At 38.3% G+C, this 21,581-nt stretch overlaps 3 protein-coding genes across 3 annotated transcripts; all 3 read right to left on the bottom strand.

Annotated features, from left to right (window-relative positions):
• Positions 1,726 to 4,302, bottom strand: LOC18779165 (protein CUP-SHAPED COTYLEDON 2). The gene is made up of 3 exons (XM_007213304.2): positions 3,711 to 4,302; positions 3,333 to 3,616; positions 1,726 to 2,785 (listed from the first exon to the last, which is right to left on the bottom strand). The coding sequence occupies exons 1-3, from the start codon at positions 3,901 to 3,903 to the stop codon at positions 2,186 to 2,188; spliced, it is 1,077 nt and encodes a 358-aa protein (XP_007213366.1). The 5' UTR covers positions 3,904 to 4,302; the 3' UTR covers positions 1,726 to 2,185.
• On the bottom strand, positions 13,996 to 16,540 carry LOC18779332 (L-type lectin-domain containing receptor kinase IX.1). The gene has a single exon (XM_007212353.2). It carries the CDS (start codon positions 16,146 to 16,148, stop codon positions 14,082 to 14,084), a length of 2,067 nt encoding a protein of 688 aa, XP_007212415.2. The 5' UTR covers positions 16,149 to 16,540; the 3' UTR covers positions 13,996 to 14,081.
• LOC18780593 (L-type lectin-domain containing receptor kinase IX.1) lies at positions 17,430 to 20,359 on the bottom strand. Its single transcript, XM_020562265.1, has one exon. The coding sequence runs from the start codon at positions 19,824 to 19,826 to the stop codon at positions 17,430 to 17,432; it is 2,397 nt and encodes a 798-aa protein (XP_020417854.1). The 5' UTR covers positions 19,827 to 20,359.

Raw genomic sequence — 21,581 nt, 5'->3', positions numbered from 1 at the left:
AGGGCTTCCTAACATACCATATAGCTCCCCAAACACTTACCCTATTCTAGGATATAGCTTGACCACTTGAGCTGAACTTGTTGATACATCGCAATCAAGTCACGATGGAAAGGAATCTTGTTGTGATTTCTCCTCATCCCAAAAGATAAAATTCATTATCTTTATCACCAACCCTAAGGCAGATCAACATAATCTCAATTATAAGCTTGACAGCTTGATGCAATATGCAATCATACGCACAAGAGAAACCTGGATATATATACATGAACTAACAACATCTCTCATTCATAAATTCCAAACCCCAGCTTTTGGTGTTTGGCTGTTTGTTGTTTGGTTGTTTTCTGTTTGGCTTCAAACCCATACTTCACCATCAGAAAAATTCATTACAAGAAAGTCTGAAAACTCAAACCAAACAGAGTACCCCGCGTGCTATGCCTATTTCCATGAACAAAACCCCAAATGGTCCCACGTACCCCCAGGCACCCTATTTCCAAATATGTCGCAGTACTCATTGCCTAGCCAAACATACACACATCAAACCCTCAATTTCAACCTTAATGTACCAAAACTGCTGACCACATCCACCTTCATCATCACCGTTCATCATGGCCCTCCCCCAATGCCTGCCCTCCACCTGGCAGGAGATCAACTTCTGGCATGATTGCATTTGATACACTCAATATTTTTTGTTACATGTTTTTTGTTTTTTCAAGCCTCTGAGTCTCTCTGAGGTTTCTGCTGCTGCACCTCTCTGCATTTTCTTCCACAACTTAAATAATGGCTCTAAGAAAACGAAACCCAGATCCAAATTTAGCCCCCATTGTGATGACAGCAATTCTGCAAAGCAGCTAGCATACCCCATTTTATTTCTCTATCTTTTTTCTATCTTTTATTTTCGTGCAGAAAAAATAAATGAAAATGAAAAAGGGTGTTTGGCAGCCGTCCAAATAGTGAGGAAAAATTAAATGCTGGGTTGCATAATGTGTTTGGCTAGGGTTTTAGATGGTCCCTGACCTAAGCTATAAGCTAAAAAGAGCACAAATGTAACAGAGAGTACTAAATGTGTCCCTTCTGCTAGAGCACCAACCGGTGTCCTCAAGTTCCCCTTAACCCTAGAGATAGAGGGTATGTTCCACTCGTGAAAGGTAGCTATCTATGTCCACCAAAATTCAACCAACCATTAATGAATTGTTGGATAATGCAAAATTCAACCATAATATCCTGCAGAACCGATTGCTACACATCACAATAACATATAACAAATAGCAATTGGTTTATGTTAAAGGCTTATGTTCTTGATGTATGATTGTGTAAACTGATGATCTTGTCGGTAAGGTGTTGAATACCAGACTCTTCATATTTTAAGCTAAGATCTACAATCTAAACAAAAATGTATCATTTTGATGGTGTTTTTTCGGGTCCATTTCATACTTAGAGAGTTTGGTTGACAATCGCTCAATGCATCTAAAGTTAAAGAGAGACACAACATGTCAATGTAACTATGGAAGTCACTCACGTATACACGGACGACTATAACCCGTAATCCTGTATTCCATACGCATCTACTTTGTCATCTACCAATTTGGATAATGCAACGGAAAGCACTCAAATCTGTACATCTGCTGTTATATTAAATGGGGCAAACCTAATATGCAGAAACCAAATCCCAATTCACCGAGGTCCACATTGATCATAAACATTAAACAGTACATAAATATACGTCTAAAGTCGCTTTAAAGCATCAGAAAAAGCATATTGCAAAACACCATTTAAGGCAAAGCAACGCACATTATTAATATCAGAAAAAGCCACTGATATATACATAATTAACATCTGATATGATGATGATGACGATGCAGCTGCACCTGCAGGTGCATCAGATCTTCAGACTCACCAGCCGGTCACAACACTTACCCCAATCAATTACCATAAAAACAAATATACCATAACACCACCCGGCATTTCCCACAGTAAATAAGCACTTACTAATTTTACCTTCCAATTAAGTTAAAAAAGCATCATCACGGTACACCCACAGAGTCATAGAGTCGTCAGCATAATCATACACAGTAAATAAAACAAATAGAAACTAATTGAAAACGTGCACTGAAATACCCAAACTGCCCCTAATACTAATTGCTTTCACCGGTCATTTTCCTCGAAAAGTCTAAACGACCCTCAAAATTCAAAGGCATTCAGTCTTGTAGTACGTCCACATGCAATCCAGCTCGGTGGGGCCCACGGTCCTGGGCTCCTCCTGGTGAGGAGGTGGAGTCGGCCAGCTGCCGGCAGAGCTTAAGCCACCCAGGTCGATCGTTGAGCCGCCGCCACCGCCAGAACTGCCGACGTGGACAGGCTGATGACCCGACATTGGGGAGAAGAAGAAGGGCAGCTGGAGATTCTCCTGCAGAGACCTGAGGCTCGGGAAAGCCGAGACGCCACCGAAGCTTGGCTGCGGCGGAGGCTGGGCGTGAGCTAAGTCAAAGCACGAGGAAGAGAGGTTGAAGCCACTGTTGGGGTTGGTGGAGAAACAGGACACGTGCTCCTTCGGGATTGGACTGTCGTAAGAGCAGCTGTCACGGTCGGTGAGGCCGGCGGTGTTCATATTTTGATATGGGGAAGAGTCGAGGAGCGGAGGGAGGGAGACGGAGGAGGGCGAGCTGGGTTCTGGGTAGAGACTGATACTGCTGGTGGAGCCGTTGCTCATTCGGGTCTTCTTGGATCCGGGTCCGTTAGTCGTCGACCCGCTGCTCTTCTGAAAAACCCGGGAAATGACCCACTCGTCCTGCACGTGTTCGAATCAATGCCAAGCAGAGAACATTGTGAAACAAGTCAGCTTTTTAACGCAAATTATTAGTAATGCCAGTAGCAGATTAGCAGAAGATTTTATGTAGGATTTGATAAATAGGCAACAGAAGATGTACTTGATTTAATTTTTAATGCGGCAGACAAATAATGCACGTATTAATTCGAAATGTAGGTCTCAGAAGAAGCATTATCATAATGAAAATGCAATGTGTTTCAAAAGTATAAAGGAGAGGACGCATTTCTGTTATGCATGTGTTTGATTGATGCTATGAAGGTACAGAGCCTATACCATAGAAGAGATGAAATCTAACGGCCATTAGTAGATATTTCGTTATGAGATATAGTGTACCGACAATCTTCATCAACTACTTTACCTAACCCTAACCACAAATGATATTAATTAAAGATCTAAGACTTACATGTGGAAATGCACGTTGAGAGTAGCATGAGATCACTAAAGTTCAAAACTTTTTTTAAAGAAAAACAGTAGATTAATCTGTGTGCATGAGAGAGAGAGAGAGGACCTTGGAGCTCCTGGAGAGATAGTGGTAGGCGAATTTGCCTTCAAGGCGGTACTCATGCATGACCCAGTTGCTTTTCTCACCCTTTGGAGCTCTGCCACGGTAGAAAACCAAGGTCTTCTTCATCCCAACAAGAGCACAAGTCTTGGAGCTGTAAATCTCTCTGTCTTTTCCAGTAGCTTTCCAGTACCCAGCTTCGGTAGCTCTGTTGGTTCTAAGCCCAGTTGGGTATTTCCGGTCGCGGAGGCTGAAAAAGTACCACTCTTTCTCCCCCATCTTTGCCTTGTCTGCAAAAATTAATCAAAACCCAACATTCAGAAACCAATTAAGTAATTAATTCAATTGAAAAGAAATATTGTAATGAACATGAGAATTATTTACCAGGGAGCTCCCATGGCTCACACTTGTTGAGGTCGACTTCAGCAATGGCTCGGCCAGTGAAGCTGCTGTCAAGGACCTTCTTGAGGAGATAGTAGGTGATGAGTTCCTCATCAGTTGGGTGGAAGCGAAAGCCTGGTGGCAAATGGGTGTCACTGCCGTGATCAAAATGACCAGTGAAGCTCATGATGTCCATGGAAACAAAACAAGCAAGAAGCTAGCTTGAAGTGAAGGAAGAAAGACCAAAGAGCTGTTCTAAAGAAAACCCAGAAGATAATTTAGGGTCTAACTGTTAAAGAGAGTAGTTGTTGAGGAATGTTGATGTAGGTTTTTGAAAGGGTGAAGTGGGAGGGGGAAAGAGTTTGTTTGTTTTGTAGATGCAAAGGTTGGGTTTGGGTTGAGAAATTGAGAAGGGGGAGGAGGAAGAGTGTGAGATGGGCTTTTCATAGGGAGTTGATGAATCTGAGTGGCAGAGGGAAAAGGCGATATAATAAGGTAAGGTATGATATGGCTGGAAAAATCTCTGTGTTTGCTCTGGTCTGTCCTCTTCTGTTCTCTCTCTGATCACTCTCTGCCATGGCTCTTATCATATCCATTATCTCTCTCTCTTTCTTAATCTCTTTTTCTCTCTATGGGGAGAGAGAAAGAGAGATATTGTGAGAGAGAGAGAGAGAGAGAGAGAAAGTGATGTATGTGTCTGAGGGAGTGGGCTCTGCTGCTGCTGCTGCTAGGGTACTCTGTTTTGAGTATGCGTGCGTGCGTGAGAAAGTGTGCAGGTATTCCTCTGTCAGTGAAGAAAATGAAACGGAGGGAACAGAAAGTAGTTTTATGAGAGGGTCCTTTTGAGTTTTGAGAGAGAGAAACAAACAAGCGCAAAACTTTCATTTTTTTTCAATCTTTTATTTTGTAAATAGAAAAAAAAAAAAAAGGAGAGGTAGAGATTTTCACCATGTATCGATAAAGCTGTTGCATATCTCCCCTGTCAGCACAGTACATACAATAAATAATCCCATAGATACAGAGGGCATGGTAATTAAATACACACCATCTATCTCTGTTAATTATTATATTATTTATCCCTGCCAAATTTGATGATCATAGTCTCCAAGTATACCAAAAAAAACTATAGAATGCGAGGCTTCTGGCATTTCTGCAAACCCATTATCTGTATTGCAATTCACTTTTTTCTTCCTTTAATATTTTGAAGTTTAGGTAAAGAACTGGAGCTTTGGAAGTGAGAGAGAGAGGGAGAGAGAGAGAGAGAGAGAGGGTTTTGGTGCACACTGACTTTTAAAACTGTTTGAGAGTCACCTTTACTGGTTGACACACATCACAATTTCATGCTAATTGAAGTACAACCACCGTTTGGCCCATAAGACAAAAATATTACACTCGGTAAGGGAAGTAGCTAAAAACCAAGGCTTGTAGATATAGTAGGTTTTTACCCTCTAAATCCTGCAGATTTGTCCTCCAACTCCAAACTTAGTAATTTCAACCCAAAAAAAACTTGCCACTTTATTATTACCCTTGTAATTAATTTGATCATCACTTAAACAATCGTACTCAATTTCTGATACCAAGCTGAAGAAAATGGCAAAATTTTGCTGTCTGCAGTGGAAGCAGGATTCAGTAAATTTATAACCTCAATATTTTATTTATTTATTTATTTATTGTTATAATAAAAGACAGGTTAAAGACGAGTGAGGTTAGCACAGTGGTTGTGTCCCTCCTCCTTTCTCCCTGCTTGGCACCCAGGATTGAAACCCTAGAGTTTCTTTCCTCCAAATGTAACCCAATAAAAAAAAATTGGTTAAAAATCTCAAAAGGGTTGCAATGTAATCACACAAAGCTCTTGAGTTTCTGAGAGCCCTGACCTCATCTTTTATGCCATATTTACGATGAATGCTTTACAGTGTAGGAAAAACAAATCTTACTGGAAGTAGAAATTGGACATTTTTTTCTCATCAGAAAAGAGGGAAGGGGAAGGAAGGTAAAAACTGAAAGGCAAAAAAAAAAAAAAAAAAGTGAAAAGGAGCAGGAATGGTTGGTGAAGTTGATTTATTGATTTTACACCTAAAAAATAAATAAATAAATGGGGAGGTTCAAAATTCAACAGACGAAATGATTAAATTAAGCATGCATGGATCGACTCAGCAATCCCATCCATCCATCCATCCATTCAATCCATCACAATCAGAGATTTCAAAAGAGAGAAGGTGGTGGGGGGAGGTGGGAGAGAAGAGATTGATGCAATGGGATTTTGACACATCATGCTCGGATTTTGAGAAACAACCCCACCCTACACAGGCTTTACATCAAATCATCTCTTCAATCTGCATGCTTGGGTCTCTCAATTCACACGCACACATTTTTTTATTTATTTTTGACATTGGAGAACGGACAATATTTCAATTTGCAGCTGCTTAGATTTGCTTCCATTTTGCATTTTTTTTCTAGTTGTCAAGGCGCTTCATAACAGTAGGGTTAACAGAAAAAGGTAAAAAAAATCCCCCACGATCTTCTCCTTATTTTGGCATCCTCTGTGACTTTTTTGCTTTATGGCTTGGGATTCACGGCTTCTCTTCTGTTGCTCTTTCTTTCTTCTTCCCCATTCGAAATGTCAAATGGACGGCCAAGCAGCAGATTGGCTCAGACGCTTTCTTCGGCCATTGTGACCATTACATCATGTTTGGGATTTGGGAACAGGTGGAAATTTTTATGGAAATTGACAGATTAGTGTATAATTTAATGCCACACGTTTCATGTATTATGAACACCCAATGTGTCACCCTCACATTTATTTACTTTGTATGAACTTTTGCACTTTTTTTATAAGGGGCCGTAAAAAAGTATGTCATGTCCTGAATGTTTGTTCTAATTCTTCGATCACATTTGTTCTCCTTTGGCTTGTGGGACTGCTTACCAAGTTCTTGCTTGGTGGTTCTTTTAGGTTCTATGATTTAGGAATATATTGTTTATGGATATAACTCTATTATATGGTATAGGTAATTTGATAAGGTAGTTGTATTTTATTAGATATAATATATGGATATAGGGTTTGATAAGGTACTATGACTTGTAGGTACAATATATACTCACTAGATATATGTATAGGCACTATGCGATAGGTATATTACTTATGAATTATTCTACGTTAAGCAAATCCTTGTCGTAAAATAATTTCAAACTTGCTTTATACTAACTTCGGTAGAGGAAGTCTCGCCACCAACGCCAAACCACCATCTTGGAAAAATAATGATATTGGTTCTTCGAACAATGATTCGGTACTCGATTTCGATTAGACAGTGTTAGGGAGACATAAGAGAATTGTGAAAGCATTAGAAAGTGAAAATATGATTTAGGGTTTCTCACCCTAATTCTCTCTCTCTCATTAATTTTATTGGAGCAGGAAACTCTCATATATATATATATATATCAGTCCCCTTTTATTGAGGGATCCCTCAAATAATTTTATTTGAGGGACGCCCTTTAGGGTACTTTACAATTTTTTTTTTCTAATGATCCAAACTATATATATTTTTTAGGTCTTCATTCATGGATTATCCTTACAAAAAATTAGACAAATCAGAAACCGTTTCGACATCCAATTGTGTCCTACAAAATCAATGAACAAGGTGCTTCAAGAAAGTACTAAAATTTCAATAACTCAATTGAATGGTCAAATGTCGGATTCAAGTGATTTTTTGTAGAGATGATCTTTGAATGAATATCTACAAAATAGACAGTTTGGATTAGTGAAATACAATCCAGAGTGAGCCCTACAAGGAGTGTCCCTCAAATAAGTCAATAGAAGCCCTCTGTATATATATATATATATATATATTGATTGTACAATTACAGCACAAGAAGGCTTGCCAATACAGTGGTGAGGTGTATCTCTTAAATGCATTATGCATTAGTTGTGAACTGAGCCGGCCGATTTGGTTCAATTTACAGTTTGAAATGCCTAACCCTACATATTTGGTATATGTTCAACTAGGTAGTATGCTTTAGGTATATTATACTTGTTTGGTATATTCTATATTGTATGCAAGATGATATGGAATTGTCTCAATCTTAATAATTAATAATTTCGGCTTTACATGTTCAAATTCACATGAACCTTTCTCAAGAAAAAACATTTATGAGAAAACCCTAAGAAAAGAAACCCTAGGCGCGGCCCTTTTTGGGGGTTGGCCGTCTTCCTCTCTTCCCTTCCCCTATTATGTCATTCTCTCCCTCATCCCTTTTATTTTACTTTGTTATTTATTTTGTGGTGTAGAAGTAGTCACTGTGAAACGATGTCGTCATTATGACAGTTGCTAACATTTGCCCTACATACACAAGGACTTAGCTCCAATTGTCAGTCTTCAACATGGGTTTGGAGCTGCAATGACTGGAAGATGTCTAGTTGCATTGGGTTAGGGTTTAGCCAGAATGGCTCTCTTGAAGTCACTTGGAAGTAGGGATGAGCACAATTTCAGGTCAACTCGACTGAACTCCCTAACCTAATCATAGTGGAGTAGGTTGCCTTAAAAATGAGCGGGTCTTGGGTTTAAAAAAAATCATAAACCGTTATGTATAGATTGGGTTTTAGGTACCAAAACTTAAAAGTATGCTTAATTTTGAGTTAACTTAACTGAACTACCCAACTCGATCACAAAAAGTTTGGGTTGAGTTGGGTTAGCCTAACAATGAGCAAGTCTTGGGTTGAAGAAATTATAAATCGCTACATATCGGGTTGGATTACGAGTTGAGATTAAAACCAACCCAACCCAACCCAACCCATCCCCACCCCTTATCCAAGAGGATGTGGAGAACTCTTTAGGAGTTTGTTGTCGTTTGTTAGTTTTATTTCTTTTTAGTTTTTGGTTTTCAATACGAACCTGCCGTTTCGACTATTGCATATTGGATTTGCATTGTACGTTTGAGTAGGCCTGCTTTTGGTTGTTGAATCATAAAATTTAATCAGTTTGTGGGTTGTGCGTGATTCTCTCCATATCAATTCAACTTCTTGTTGTGTTTGGTCACTGGAGAAAATTTATCCATATTTGACACCATAATGACTTTGTGCTTATTTTTGTTCTTATCAATATAATATTATCGCTCTTTATAATAAATAAAAATTTATCTTCACATTTCTTTTTGAATATGTCACTAACCTTTGTTTTTTAGATTCATTTTCAGGTTCATTAAGAGGTCGATTCATGTAAAAGACAATCTTGAGGCAACCAAATTTAATTCTCCACCATCTCCCTCCCTAGCGAATGATTAAAAAAAACATAAATTAATCCAATATAAGCTCTTAAAAATGTGGAAGATACCAAATACCAAATATTACAGTACATGCGTATTTTGGGAACAAAAATACCTGTAAAAGATTAAACAGCAACACAATATGAGTTGTAATATTAGGGTTAATCGTTTTATTAGTCATTGAGCTTAGACCCGATTTGCATTTTAATATCTCAATTTCCAAAATGGTCTTCGTGGTCCTTTAACTTCACTTTCGTTAGAACAAATGGTCATGCCGTCAATTTTGTTAACTTTTTCTGTTAAATGCAGGGGCAAAATGGTATTTTTATGTTAAAACAAAAAAAATGAATAAAAAATCATATCTTTAAAATAATAACAAAAGACTATCAAATAAAAAACCAAAAAAAAAAAGGATAAATCAAGTTTTGGGGAGTAGAAATCGGGATAGAAGGGGAGAGTGATAGTTTATTTTTAATTTTTATTCATATTTTAATCAATTTTGATACAAAAATACCATTTTGCCCCTGCATTTAACAGAAAAGTTAACAAAATTGACGGTAGGACCATTTATCCTAACGAAACTGAAGTTAACGGACTACGGGAACCATTTTGAAAATTGAGATACTCAAATGCAAATCGGATCTAAATTTAGAGACTAATAAAACGATTAACCCTGTAATATTATGATGATGTGGATATTGCTATTCAATCAAATGGATGAAATCAATTTCACACCAGTGTTAAATAATTGTTTAATCTTATCGCATGATTAAAATTCAGTTACCAAAAGTCTTGGGATTAGGTTGTATATATTCCCTTCCAATTTAGAGTAAAAAAGAGAGAAAAAAAAAGTGAAGGATAATAATGTCCATCCACGAACTATAGAAGAATTTATTTTTATATTTTGGATATAACACTCTTTATGTTTTTCACATGAACACAACGAAAAGACTAAAACACCCCAACCAAAAAAAAAAAAAAAAAAAAAAAAGGACATGGTTACCGAACCCCCGTTTGAATCCAACCACAACCAAAGACTTATATTTTGGGAGCTTCAAAAAAAAAGAGAAAAAAAAAGCCACGTCTTGCTGTGGGGTTGGCATAAAAAACAAGGCGCGTAGATCGAGAGCGATCACGTTTGTGCTTGCGGATCGCGCGTGACGACAACGTGAAATCACCCCGCCGCCCTCCACCAACGGCGCTTAACGCTTTTAAATTTCTTCGCTCCATCTGGGTCTGTGGGTCCCGCTCGCCGGCCCCAGCAGCACTGGTGGTACTGTGGTGCGCACTGTACGCAACCATTTTCCCCCGAACCCCACCTCGCCCCGAAATGCCCTGATTACAATAATCGCGTGTGTCAGTCGTCTCGTCTCAATAATGCTACCCTATATTTCCTACGCCTCTGATTTTGACACGTCAACATCAGCGTGTGGGTCCACCGTACGTGTCCTCCCGTGAGGTTGGGTTCTTTCGTGGATGTGCGCTCTATTCCATTATTTATCATTGCTGATGGGTGTATTGTGTCCTCGGCCGCCTGATTTAAATGATATTGGCTTTGGGGACACGACCAAAATTTAATTTTGTACCCCTTGCAAATTACAACACCACACAGTTGCTTGCTCGTACAACTTCTCAGGCTTAGGCATATCGTTAACAAAAAGGAATTCATGAAGCATTAAAATTGTAAATTGATGTATTCTGATTGTCTTCTATCTAATTGTAGGAAATATTTATTCCAAGGTACCCCACAAATGGCTTTAACAACAAATGAGCAACAACGCCTCAAGTAACAACCGTAATAGTGGTGAATTCATGAATTTTTCTTCTGTGTGGGATATTCGGTTGTCCGTGACTCCTATTTTGGCCTCAGTTTCTTTGTTTTACGCATATAGGAAAGAAATTTCATTGTTTTATATGTTTTCTATAGTGAATGGATTTGTGTTTCTGTATTTTGCATTTTGTTGATTACAAACAGTAAGATAAGTTTCAAATAACGCTCTATGAAATGGGAGATTCTTCTGGATCCAAAAAAGAAAAAAAAAGGGTAAAAACCTGGGATGAAAAGCCCCAAAAGGGAAGGATGATTGAAACAAAATTTTGCATATCTTTTTAGATGGGTTGTGACTCACATCAGTAGTCTTTTACAAAGTCCTTTTCGTTTTCCTTGAGTCCAAACAAGACTTTAAATGAAAAAAAAAGCATCAGGATTTCCAATGAGAGTGGTATATCCATATGCAGGCGGTTTGAGGCACTTTTAAGGTTTGGGTTGAATATCATACCAATCTCTCTATGATTCTTAGCAAGAAAGTGATTGAAAATGCATGCATGATGCATTATTCCATCAATCTACCCTGCCCACAAGTAATTCTACTTTGGGTCGCTTTCTATAGCAGGAGAAATACCATTTTGTCACATGAGGTCCCAAAATTGTCGTAACCCTAGTGGTGCTCGTGATCCTTGCTCATATCATACACCAAAACTTCCCCTAATGTTTTTTTTTTCCTAAATTTTTTTGTAATTTCTATTCCCGTGGGAAACAAAGACTCACACCAAAAATATTTATATTTTGCAACTTTCATTTTTATGTACGGGCTTTCACCGTCCAAGTTATAGGAGCATGAGTTGTCCTTGAATTGTTACCTCATGTCTTATTTTGATATTTTCGAACTTGCGTACCTACGTTGTTTCCGTTTAAAAAAAGGACTTCCATTTTTTTCTTAGGGCGGTACATATTCATCATGATGATTTGACTTTTATTTCATGAAACTTTGGTTGAGTTCTTATGGAAAATGCAAAATTTTCAGCCAAATTCTTTGGAAACTGATTAAACTACTTTTTCTTTTTTTGTTGTTTGGTAATTGATTAAAACTTGACGTTGCATGCATGAATAAGATCAAAATATCAAATCAATTTTCAATCAATCCGGTTGTCCTCAAAACTAAAAAGCTTAGCATTTGTCAACGCCTAGAGGTTAACACGAGTGGAATCATGATGCATAAAAAAGATGCATGATGGATGGTTCAGATGACACCAGCACTAAACAAGTGTGATGCTTTGTGGGGCCATTGAAATGTATCAAGATAGGGTTGAATGCTACATGGAGGTGATGTTTGATTTTAAATCGATTTGATATGGCATTGTGTTTTGATTTGATCCACTTGATTGGAGGCCATCATGAGATTCATGACTGTTTGTTTTGTTTTTGGGATCACATGACGTGTCCATTCGTTTTTTTTTTTTTTTTTTTGGTTTATGTAAATTTAAATTTAAATCACATCAAGGGAATGTCGGGGCTGGTATTGTTATTCCATTATGGCCCTGTGAATGCAGGCTTGGGTTCGATATCCAGCATATTGAGCTTTGAGCTTATAGATTTGGATCCCCTCATGGCATGTTTAATTAGCATGGAAGAGGAACTTAGACATGGTAATTAAAGAATTAGAATCAGATTAACTACTCTCCTAATTGATTATATTTATGATTGTAACGGTATTTGATTATGGATGTTAACATGAAATCCACATAATTTTTGATTCCTTATTTGTAAGGAAATTGTGTTTGAGGAATTCGATGGAGGAATGGTTCATACCTTGGCGGAAGAGTGGTTTTCACATTTAGATAGAAGGTTTCGATGCACTGGTTCTATTGAGAAGTTTTTTTAGTGTTTTCGGGATACCACGACATAATGTTGCCAATCCACTTATATCATAACACATGATATATTTATTAATAATATACTTATAAGCCCATGAAATATCAACAATATACCATGTAAATTAGTAACATGGCCGTTGAACAATCCATGCGGACCTCCGTAACTCTAGGATGCCCTTAGTTAAGCGGGTTGCTTTGCGCAGGCACACTCTTCTTTGGGCTTTTGTATCAGGCTAGAATGGAAGAACATCGCTTGTCCCATGAGGGGGTTGATGCCTTCGTGGGTTTTCTCTGTTTCGTGTATCTTTTAATATTTTGGGCTAGACTTGGCCTCCTGATCCTGGTGCGGGCTCCGCTCTGTTCCTTGTGAGGCTTCTCTCTTTTTTGAGCTACGTGTTCGTTTCTATTCTAGCGAAAGCCATTCTAGCGTGTCATCTCCCTAAAGAAATACCGTCTTTTAGTTATGCAAAATTAAATACAGATGAACTTTGTTATTTGCTTGCAGAAGAAGAACCAGCAGAGCGAACCCAAATTCCAATTTCATAAAAATGAAATCTTTGGTGAAAATTGTATGTGGGTGTTGATTGGAACCATCGGTTCTACTCACTTTCAGTGTTTAATTGGTCCTTATGTTGTTGGATGATGTTTGTTTTTTACGTCCTCAGGAGTCAGGAGCATGTTATTGGCCGAGTCAAGCTCATCACTCTGCACCAGGAACTTTCAGATTATAAAAATGGTGGCTAATCGTTAGGAGCTTAATGCAGCCATCAACATTTCTGGTATTTTTACTTCAACCCCATTTTCTCTTCCCATCTTATTTCAGTTTGATTTTTAGCTTGTTTGTTGGTCATTTTTTTTTATTGTCTCTCTCAATAATTTCTGAGTTTGAATTTTGAATGTTCTGCTTTGTGCATGGACTAAGCTTATAAATAAAAAAGATTGAAATTGTAATGAGCTAGGCAAGAGCATGCGCTGTATTTTGACATTTTCTTTGAGTGAAAGTTTATGAGTGAGACACAGTTGCACAAAACTTATTATATTTTCTGTATCTTAGTTCACAGATGATCACTAAGATCAATCTTTGGACAATTTTAAACGACATTACGATGATGTATAATATAAAGATTAAAAAGAAAGTGCCAATTCCCAAAATAATAGAGATACCTTCACACCAACACCAAGAAAGGCCTCATCGAAAAATTCACAACAGCATTAATACTCATATAAAAGACATGAACGTTGAGTGTTGTGGTCCTGAAGCAGTCATACATAACATGGTTAAAGAGGAGAAAACAAACAGAAAGCAGTATACAGTGAAAGAAGCCTTTCCAAAGAAAATAGTTAAAACTTCATAAAGTATTTACAACATGAACACAATAATGCTGTCAACTATTAAATGAATACAATTGAAAGATAAATTCCAAAATATTTTAATACAGTTTATCACAATTATTAACTTAAGAATTATCGTGGAGACTGAAATGTTTTTGATGGAGACGAATTTTGTTGTAGAAGATGGGGTAAATTGTGAGGAATCGGTGTTATAACCGCGTTGTGAGACTCTGTTTGACCTCTTTCAGAACTAGTAGTGTCAGTGGTCACCGTTGAGAGTGATGTTGGAGGAGCAAAATAGGTGGCCACCGGCATCTTGGATGGGAGAATGGGCAATGGAACCTCAAAGTTAAGCACTTGGATCACTTGTTGTATTGAAGGTCTGAATTTATAATCCGGATGAGCACACCACAACCCAACAATCATCAAGCACTCCATTTGTTTCTCATCAAAATGTCCACAAAGTTTTGGATCGGCTGCTTGAATAAGTGTGCCTTCTCCATAAAGCTCCCACACCCACTCCACCATTTCGATTTGGCTATTTTCTAAACTGAGATCAATGGGTTTCCTCCCGCAAGCAATTTCCAAAGCAACGACTCCAAAGCTGTAGATATCGGACTCCATGCTAGCCTTTCCTGTGGTAACGTATTCCAGAGCCATATAACCCCTGGTTCCAGCAACATTTGTTGTTTGTGACTGTTTTCCATGGTCCACAAGTCGAGCTAACCCAAAATCCCCAAGTTTCACATTGAAATTTGAATCCAACATAATGTTGCTGGACTTAATATCCCTGTGGAGCACACACTGTTCCCATTCTTCATGTAGATAAAATAACCCAGAGGCCAAACCTTGAGCAATACTGTATCTTATCTGCCAAGTTAACAAGCCTTTTTCTTTGAAAAGATGAGAATCTAAACTGCCATTGGGCATGAACTCATAGACAAGCATGAGTTCTTTTTTTTCATGGCACCAACCAATGAGTTGCACCAAATTCCGATGCCTTAGTCTACTAATGATCCTCACTTCTGATGCATACTCTTTCAATCCTTGTTTAGATCCGCTGGATATCCTCTTAACAGCAACATGTGAGTTTAAGTCTTTTATGAAGCCTTTATACACACCTCCAAATCCTCCCTCTCCGAGTTTCTCTCCCTCTTCAAAATTTTTCGTTGCTCGAGCCAACTCGCGGTAGGAAAACTTCCTTGGGCCAATGCCCTTTTCAAGTTCCTCATGAATAAAGCTATTAGTGAAAGGATTCTCATCATGTTCCCCTGCTGCTTTCCCCTTCTTCCAAAAAATGAGCCAAACCAAACCCAACCCAGCAACCAAGATTAGGCACCCACCAACACCCAAACCAATTGGGAGTCCTATATTGGCATTCGCATTTCCTGACTTGGGTTCATCAACCAGAGCAGTTGAAGTAAAATTCCATGAGACAATCTTATGCACAGCAACCTCATTACCTGTTGCAGCAGAGAACCCAATGATGACCCAATCCGGCAAGTATTGTTTCAGATCAACCATGTAAGAAAGATAATTGATTACCTCAACTTGGGTACCATTTGTACCATTTTGGAAACTTGTGAAGGCAACACTGAGATTTTTTGAGCTAGAGTTATAACTAATCCGAGCACTGTTTTGTTTTCCTTCCTCAATACCACCATTCCAAGGCATGGTAATATTAGACTTGAGAGAGTTGACATTGATACCAACATGATCGCCGTCAGGATCATTGATGGTTGGCACTGGATTCTTGAAGATATCAAACTCCACTGCCACAAATGGATACTGAGTCCTTGAGATGTCGCCGGGGAGGTCTTCGACAGGGAGGCCGAGCTTGCTACCACTTCCTACTGCGCTGTTGAGTAAGGATCCGTTTGGCGCAACAAAGAACACCATCCCATCTGCGTGGCCTGAATCTATTATGAATGCGAAAGTTGTGGTAAAATCAGCTAGTTTTCCAGTGGCATTTTCCCGGAGGAGGAAGGGCTCATGATAGGTGGCTCGACCGACGTTCCCATTTTCTCCGGGGTTTTTGGTGAGTCTGATGAGGTTGCTATCAATATCAGCAACACCCTCGAGGGATATGTTGGTGGTGGCATTGGAAAAGCTTGGGAAATTGAAGGTTAAAGGAGTTGCAAGAGGGCTGAACAGAAAGAAGAGGAGGGATAGAAGAAGGTTTAGTGATTGGAGTGCCATATCTAACCTTTTGCAGAGACTTTAGCAAACAAGCAATTGAGTTTTTAGCTTGACATGGTATTTATGTATGTTTAGTTGCATTGAGTTTTCAGTTTGACGTGGTATGCAATAAAAATATACACATGAAATTTAGACTCTTTGAATCTTGTATTTTGTTGTGTCATAGGTTTTGTTGTTTGCAAAGGTGACTTTTCTTAATTCATTGTCATATTCAAGTAGTGGTTGGTCAATATTTAAGAGAGTGGTGATGGCAGGAGACCAATGACCATGGTGACGGTCTAAAATTTCTTTGTCTAATTTAAAGAATGGCCAGCTCATATGGTGTGGCAGGTGAAATTTTTTTGTCCAAATTCAGTGACATTTGACATTGAAAAGGCTCGAGTCAGATTTGAGTTTCATCACCTCGTTTTGTTTTGGTCAACATGGATGAAAGAGATAAGTTGAGATAGAAATTTTCATGCACGACCATAACATTCCAACTTGAATGGCTTGATATTAAAAGTAAAAGATATGAAATGGATTAACGACATTTTACCCTCACAGGTTTGGGGTCATTATTAAAATGGGTCACGAGGTTTCAATTTCATCAATATGAAACTCAACCTTTTTAAATTTAACCAAATTACACATTCCGTCAACTTCACAATTTTAATTTTTGTTAAATTGGCGACGTGGCAAGTGGAGTGCCACTTTATGCTAATGTGTGAAAAAATAAAATAAAAATTCTTAATTTTTTTTTTAAAACTGAAAAATAAAAAGAAATTCCTCTCAGCCTTAACAACCCCTCTCTCACCCTTTCTCTCCCCCAACCCCTCTTTTCACACATCATTGCCTGGTGTAGAGAAGACAACAGAAAAAGTAAGAAAGCTTTTCCTACACTTTTATTTTTTCCAACAAACAAACAGCAGAGAATGAATGTCAATGTGGATAATTTAACAGACATCCATCACTATGTTAATGAAGAACCAGATTTTATGTATAATCCGTACATATGTATTACTCTACATATATATATATATATATATACTACTCTGACTCCCTGTTTGATATATATATATATATATATATACACTACTCTGACTCCCTGTTTGTTATCCTGCACTATTTCAGCATTAGTCTTTCTGCACTCTTTCAGGATTAGTCTTTCTGCACTCTTTCTGTGTTAGTATATCTGCCTAAAGATTTCGTCCAAAGAAAAAAAAAATCTGCCTAAAGATATATCTCAAAACACTAAGTTGTAAACAAATAAAATAATTACAACATAATTACAGCAATATGCTGTCAAGTACCTAAGTTTAATGATGAAATACAAAGTAAATTACAAAAGACTTTGAATATATACATGTCTATGGACAAGAACTGTTCTTCAGTGTCGATGGACAAGAACTGTTCTTCAGTGTCCATGGACAAGAACTGTTCTTCAGTGTCCGTGGACAAGAACTGTGCTTCAGTGTCGATGGACAAGAACTGCGTTGTAGGAGATGCAGTGAGTTGTGAGGAATTGGTGCTATAACTGTATCCTGACAAAATTTGGGCTTCAGTCTCGGTTGACAAGAATTGCGGTGTAGAATATGGGGTGATTTGGAAAGAATTGGTGCTATACCTATAGCAGCCTGACTCAGTTTGACCTCTTTCAGAAGTAGTAGTTTGATTGGACAACATTGAAAGTGATGTTGGAGGTGCAAAATAGGTGGCAACTGGCATCTTTGATGGGAGAATAGGCAATGGAACTTCCCAGTTAAGCACTTGAATCGCTTGTTGTATTGAAGGTCTGAATCTATAATCTGGGTGAGCACACCACAACCCAACAGTCATCAAGCTCTCCATTTGATTCTCATCAAATTGTCCATAGAGTTTTGGATCGGCTGCTTGAATAACTTTCCCTTCTCCATAAAGCTCCCAAACCCACTCCACCATTTCGATTTCACTACTTTCTAAATTGAGATCGATCGGTTTTCTCCCACAAGCTATTTCCAAAGCAACCACTCCAAAGCTGTAGACATCTGATTCCTTGCTAGCCTTTCCTGTAGTAACATATTCCAGAGCCATGTAGCCTCTAGTTCCAGCCACAATTGTTGTTGGTGACTGTTTTCCATGGTCCACAAGTCGAGCTAATCCAAAATCACCAAGTTTCACATTGAAATTTGAATCCAACATAACGTTGCTGGATTTGATATCCCTGTGCAGCACACATTGTTCCCATTCTTCGTGTAGATAGAATAAGCCGGAGGCCAAACCTCGAGCTATTTTGTATCTGATTTGCCAACTTAACAAGCTATTTATTTTGAATAGGTGGGAATCTAAACTGCTGTTGGGCATGAACTCGTAGACGAGTAGTAGTTCTCTTTTTTCATGGCACCAACCAATGAGTTGCACCAAATTCCGATGCCTAAGTCTACTGATAATTCTTACTTCTGATGCATACTCCTTCAAACCTTGCTTAGATCCATTGGATATCCTCTTAATTGCAACATATGAGTTCAAGTTTTTTATAAAGGCTATGTAAACCCCTCCAAATCCTCCCTCTCCCAGCTTCTCCCCCTCATGAAAATTATTCGTTGCTCGAGCTAAGTCCCTGTATGAAAACTTCCTCGGGCCAGTTCCCTTTTCAAATTCATCGTCAATTAAACAGTTGACAACAGGATTCTCATCACTTTCCCCAACTGCCTTTCTCTTCCGAAAAATGAACATGAACCAAACCAAAGCCAATCCACCAGCCAAGATAATACATCCACCAACACCCAACCCAATGGGGAGTCGTATGTTGGAAGTTCCTGACTTGGGATTAGCACTAGGGCTTGGCGGAGGAAATACTTGTGTGTTGTTCATTGTAGTCTCATCAACCAGAGCTGTTGATGTGAAATTCCACGAGACGATCCTATGCACAGCAATGTCATTGCCCGTTGCAGTAGAGAATCCAACAATGACCCAATCCGGCAAGTATTGTTTCAGATCAACCATGTAAGAAAGATATCTGATTATCTCCAGTTGGGTGCCATTTGTACCATTTAGAAAACTGGTAAAGGCAACACTGAGATTTTTTGAGCTAGAGTTATAACTAACCCAAGCGGTGTTTAGTTTTGCTTTGTCAATACCACCATTCCAAGTCGTGGTAATATTAGACTTGAGAGAGTTGATGTCGATTGCTACATGATCGCTCGGGGGATCCTGGATGCTTGGCTGTGTATTCTGGAAGATATCAAACTCCACTGCCACAAATGGATACTGAGTTCTAGACATGCCTCCTGGCAAGTCTTCAACGGGGAGCCCAAGTGTGCCACCACCCCCTATTGCAATGTTGACTAAAGATCCATTTGGGGCTAGGAAGAACACCATCCCATCACCGTGGCCGGAATCAATGATGAAAGTAAAATGTGTGGTGAAATCGGCCAGTTTTCCGGTGGCTTTTTCCTGGAGAAGGAACGGTTTGTGGTAGGTTGCTCGACCGATATTCTCAGCCACTTTAAGCTCTTCGGGTTTTTTGGTGAGTTTGATGAATTTGCCATCAATATATGCATCTCCTTCTAGGGATATGTTGGTGGTGCCATTGGAAAAGCTGGGGAAGTTGAAGGTTAAAGGAGTTGCAGAAGGGTTTAACAGAAACAAGAGCAGAAGGAAGGATAGAAGCTTTGGCGAGTGGAGTTGGATGATCCCGTCCCCGAAGTTATTAGCAACCATTTCAAACTTTTTGTACGTGCAGAATTGTCATCTAATGGTTGTGCAGATCGTATGCAAGGTTTCCTAGGCGCTTAAAACAGTGGTGCTGTTTACCAATTCAAACCAGAACCAGCAGCCATTGTCTTTTTAGTCTGAGATATGGTATATATTTATCTATGTTCAGTTGCCGGGAAGCATCCTCTTATATATGTAAATGGTTCAATTTCAAGTCAATTAATTTCCACTTGGGTAATGGCAGACCTTGGTGCACTCACTGTTCCTATAGGCTCATTTGGTGTGGGTGCCTTTATTTTTATTATTTTGGGTGCAGATGCGTTGACATTGAGAAGGCTCTTGGAAATGATTAAAATTCAGATTTGAGAGTCGCAATATCTTGCTGATGATGGCTAATCACCCGATTCAAATGTTTCTACATGTACCTCTAGGTTTATATAACAAATTATAGAACTGAACAAGTAACTAAAATTATATGGGCAAATGCTGTACAACTGTATACTTTTACCATTTTTTATTAATGGTGTGCTGGTTTACTTGGATAATTAAGTTTGCAAAAAATCTCTTCCATTTTATTTTAATTTTGATTTTTATATGGCCTTTTTAATGTGGGTCTTCCCAATCAGTACCTTAGTAGTACTTTGATGGTTTGAATATTTTGTATAATGTGGAATTATTCTACAATCACCGACTAATTAATCTAGTCATTAGCCATTTGGACTCCATCTACCATACAATTTGGGCCTAGGAGAGTGCTATTCTTGCTTTCGACGCTTAAATTGAATTGAAATCACCTCTTCTTTCAAGGATTGAGGAGAGTCATGAACTAGGAAACTTAAGAATTTGGGAATAGGGAATTGGAATAAGATCAACTACTCCTCTTAGTTGATATGATTCCTAGTTTTGAATGATTACGGATTTTACCATGTAACTCCCGTAATTCATTATTACGTATATGCAGTGGAAGTAAGGAATTGGAATCATTCCAATACCCAACATAGAGGAAGAATGAATTGGAATGATTCCAAACCTATTACTAATAAATAATCATGCCATTTAATACTAAATTCATCCATAATTTGACATCTTTGGGAATCAAGTGATTTTTGTCCATTAAGATCGCGTAGGATTATATGGGTACTAGGGCATTTACATTTTTATAACATGTTTACATATAAGAAATGAGAATAAAAAGAAAGGGAATGAGAATTATATTACCCCTATTAGTTGATCAAAATTCTTGATTTTGGGACAGACATAAACTTAACCAAGTTTGTTTAAATGGATAAAAGAGATATGCTGAAAGAGAAATTTCGTGCGCGACCGTAGCGTCTAACTTAAATGGCTTGATACTCATCATATGTCCGTGTCAAGATATTAAGAAAAAGACGTTTAAGGGTTGGCCCTAATGTTGGATCCCTTCACACATGAAATATATTTGATCTAATAAGAATTAAAAATAAATAAAAATTATATGCACTAACAACTAGACAAGACAGAGTTTGCTGAAGTATGGACAAATTTATACCACCGCGTAGCTCACAATTTTTTTATCATATGGCATGGTGTTTTTCTTACTCCTTTCTAGAAGTGATAATGTGATGTAATCAAGATTTGTGGTATTTTTAAGTGAATTTCATGGTCCTTTCCTCTCCATCTTATTTTAGGTTTGAGTGTTAATGTGGGTTTTCCTAATTTTCATTTGACTAATTCTGCTTTAGGTGTGGGTTAAACTTTAAACTAAACAAAAATGAAAGGAAA

This window comes from Prunus persica, chromosome G4 (genome assembly GCF_000346465.2).
Source record: "Prunus persica cultivar Lovell chromosome G4, Prunus_persica_NCBIv2, whole genome shotgun sequence".
In the NCBI taxonomy this organism is placed as follows: Eukaryota; Viridiplantae; Streptophyta; class Magnoliopsida; order Rosales; family Rosaceae; genus Prunus; species Prunus persica.
The sequence above is the reverse complement of the archived record's forward strand: the minus strand, read 5'-3'. Positions and strand labels throughout refer to the sequence as shown.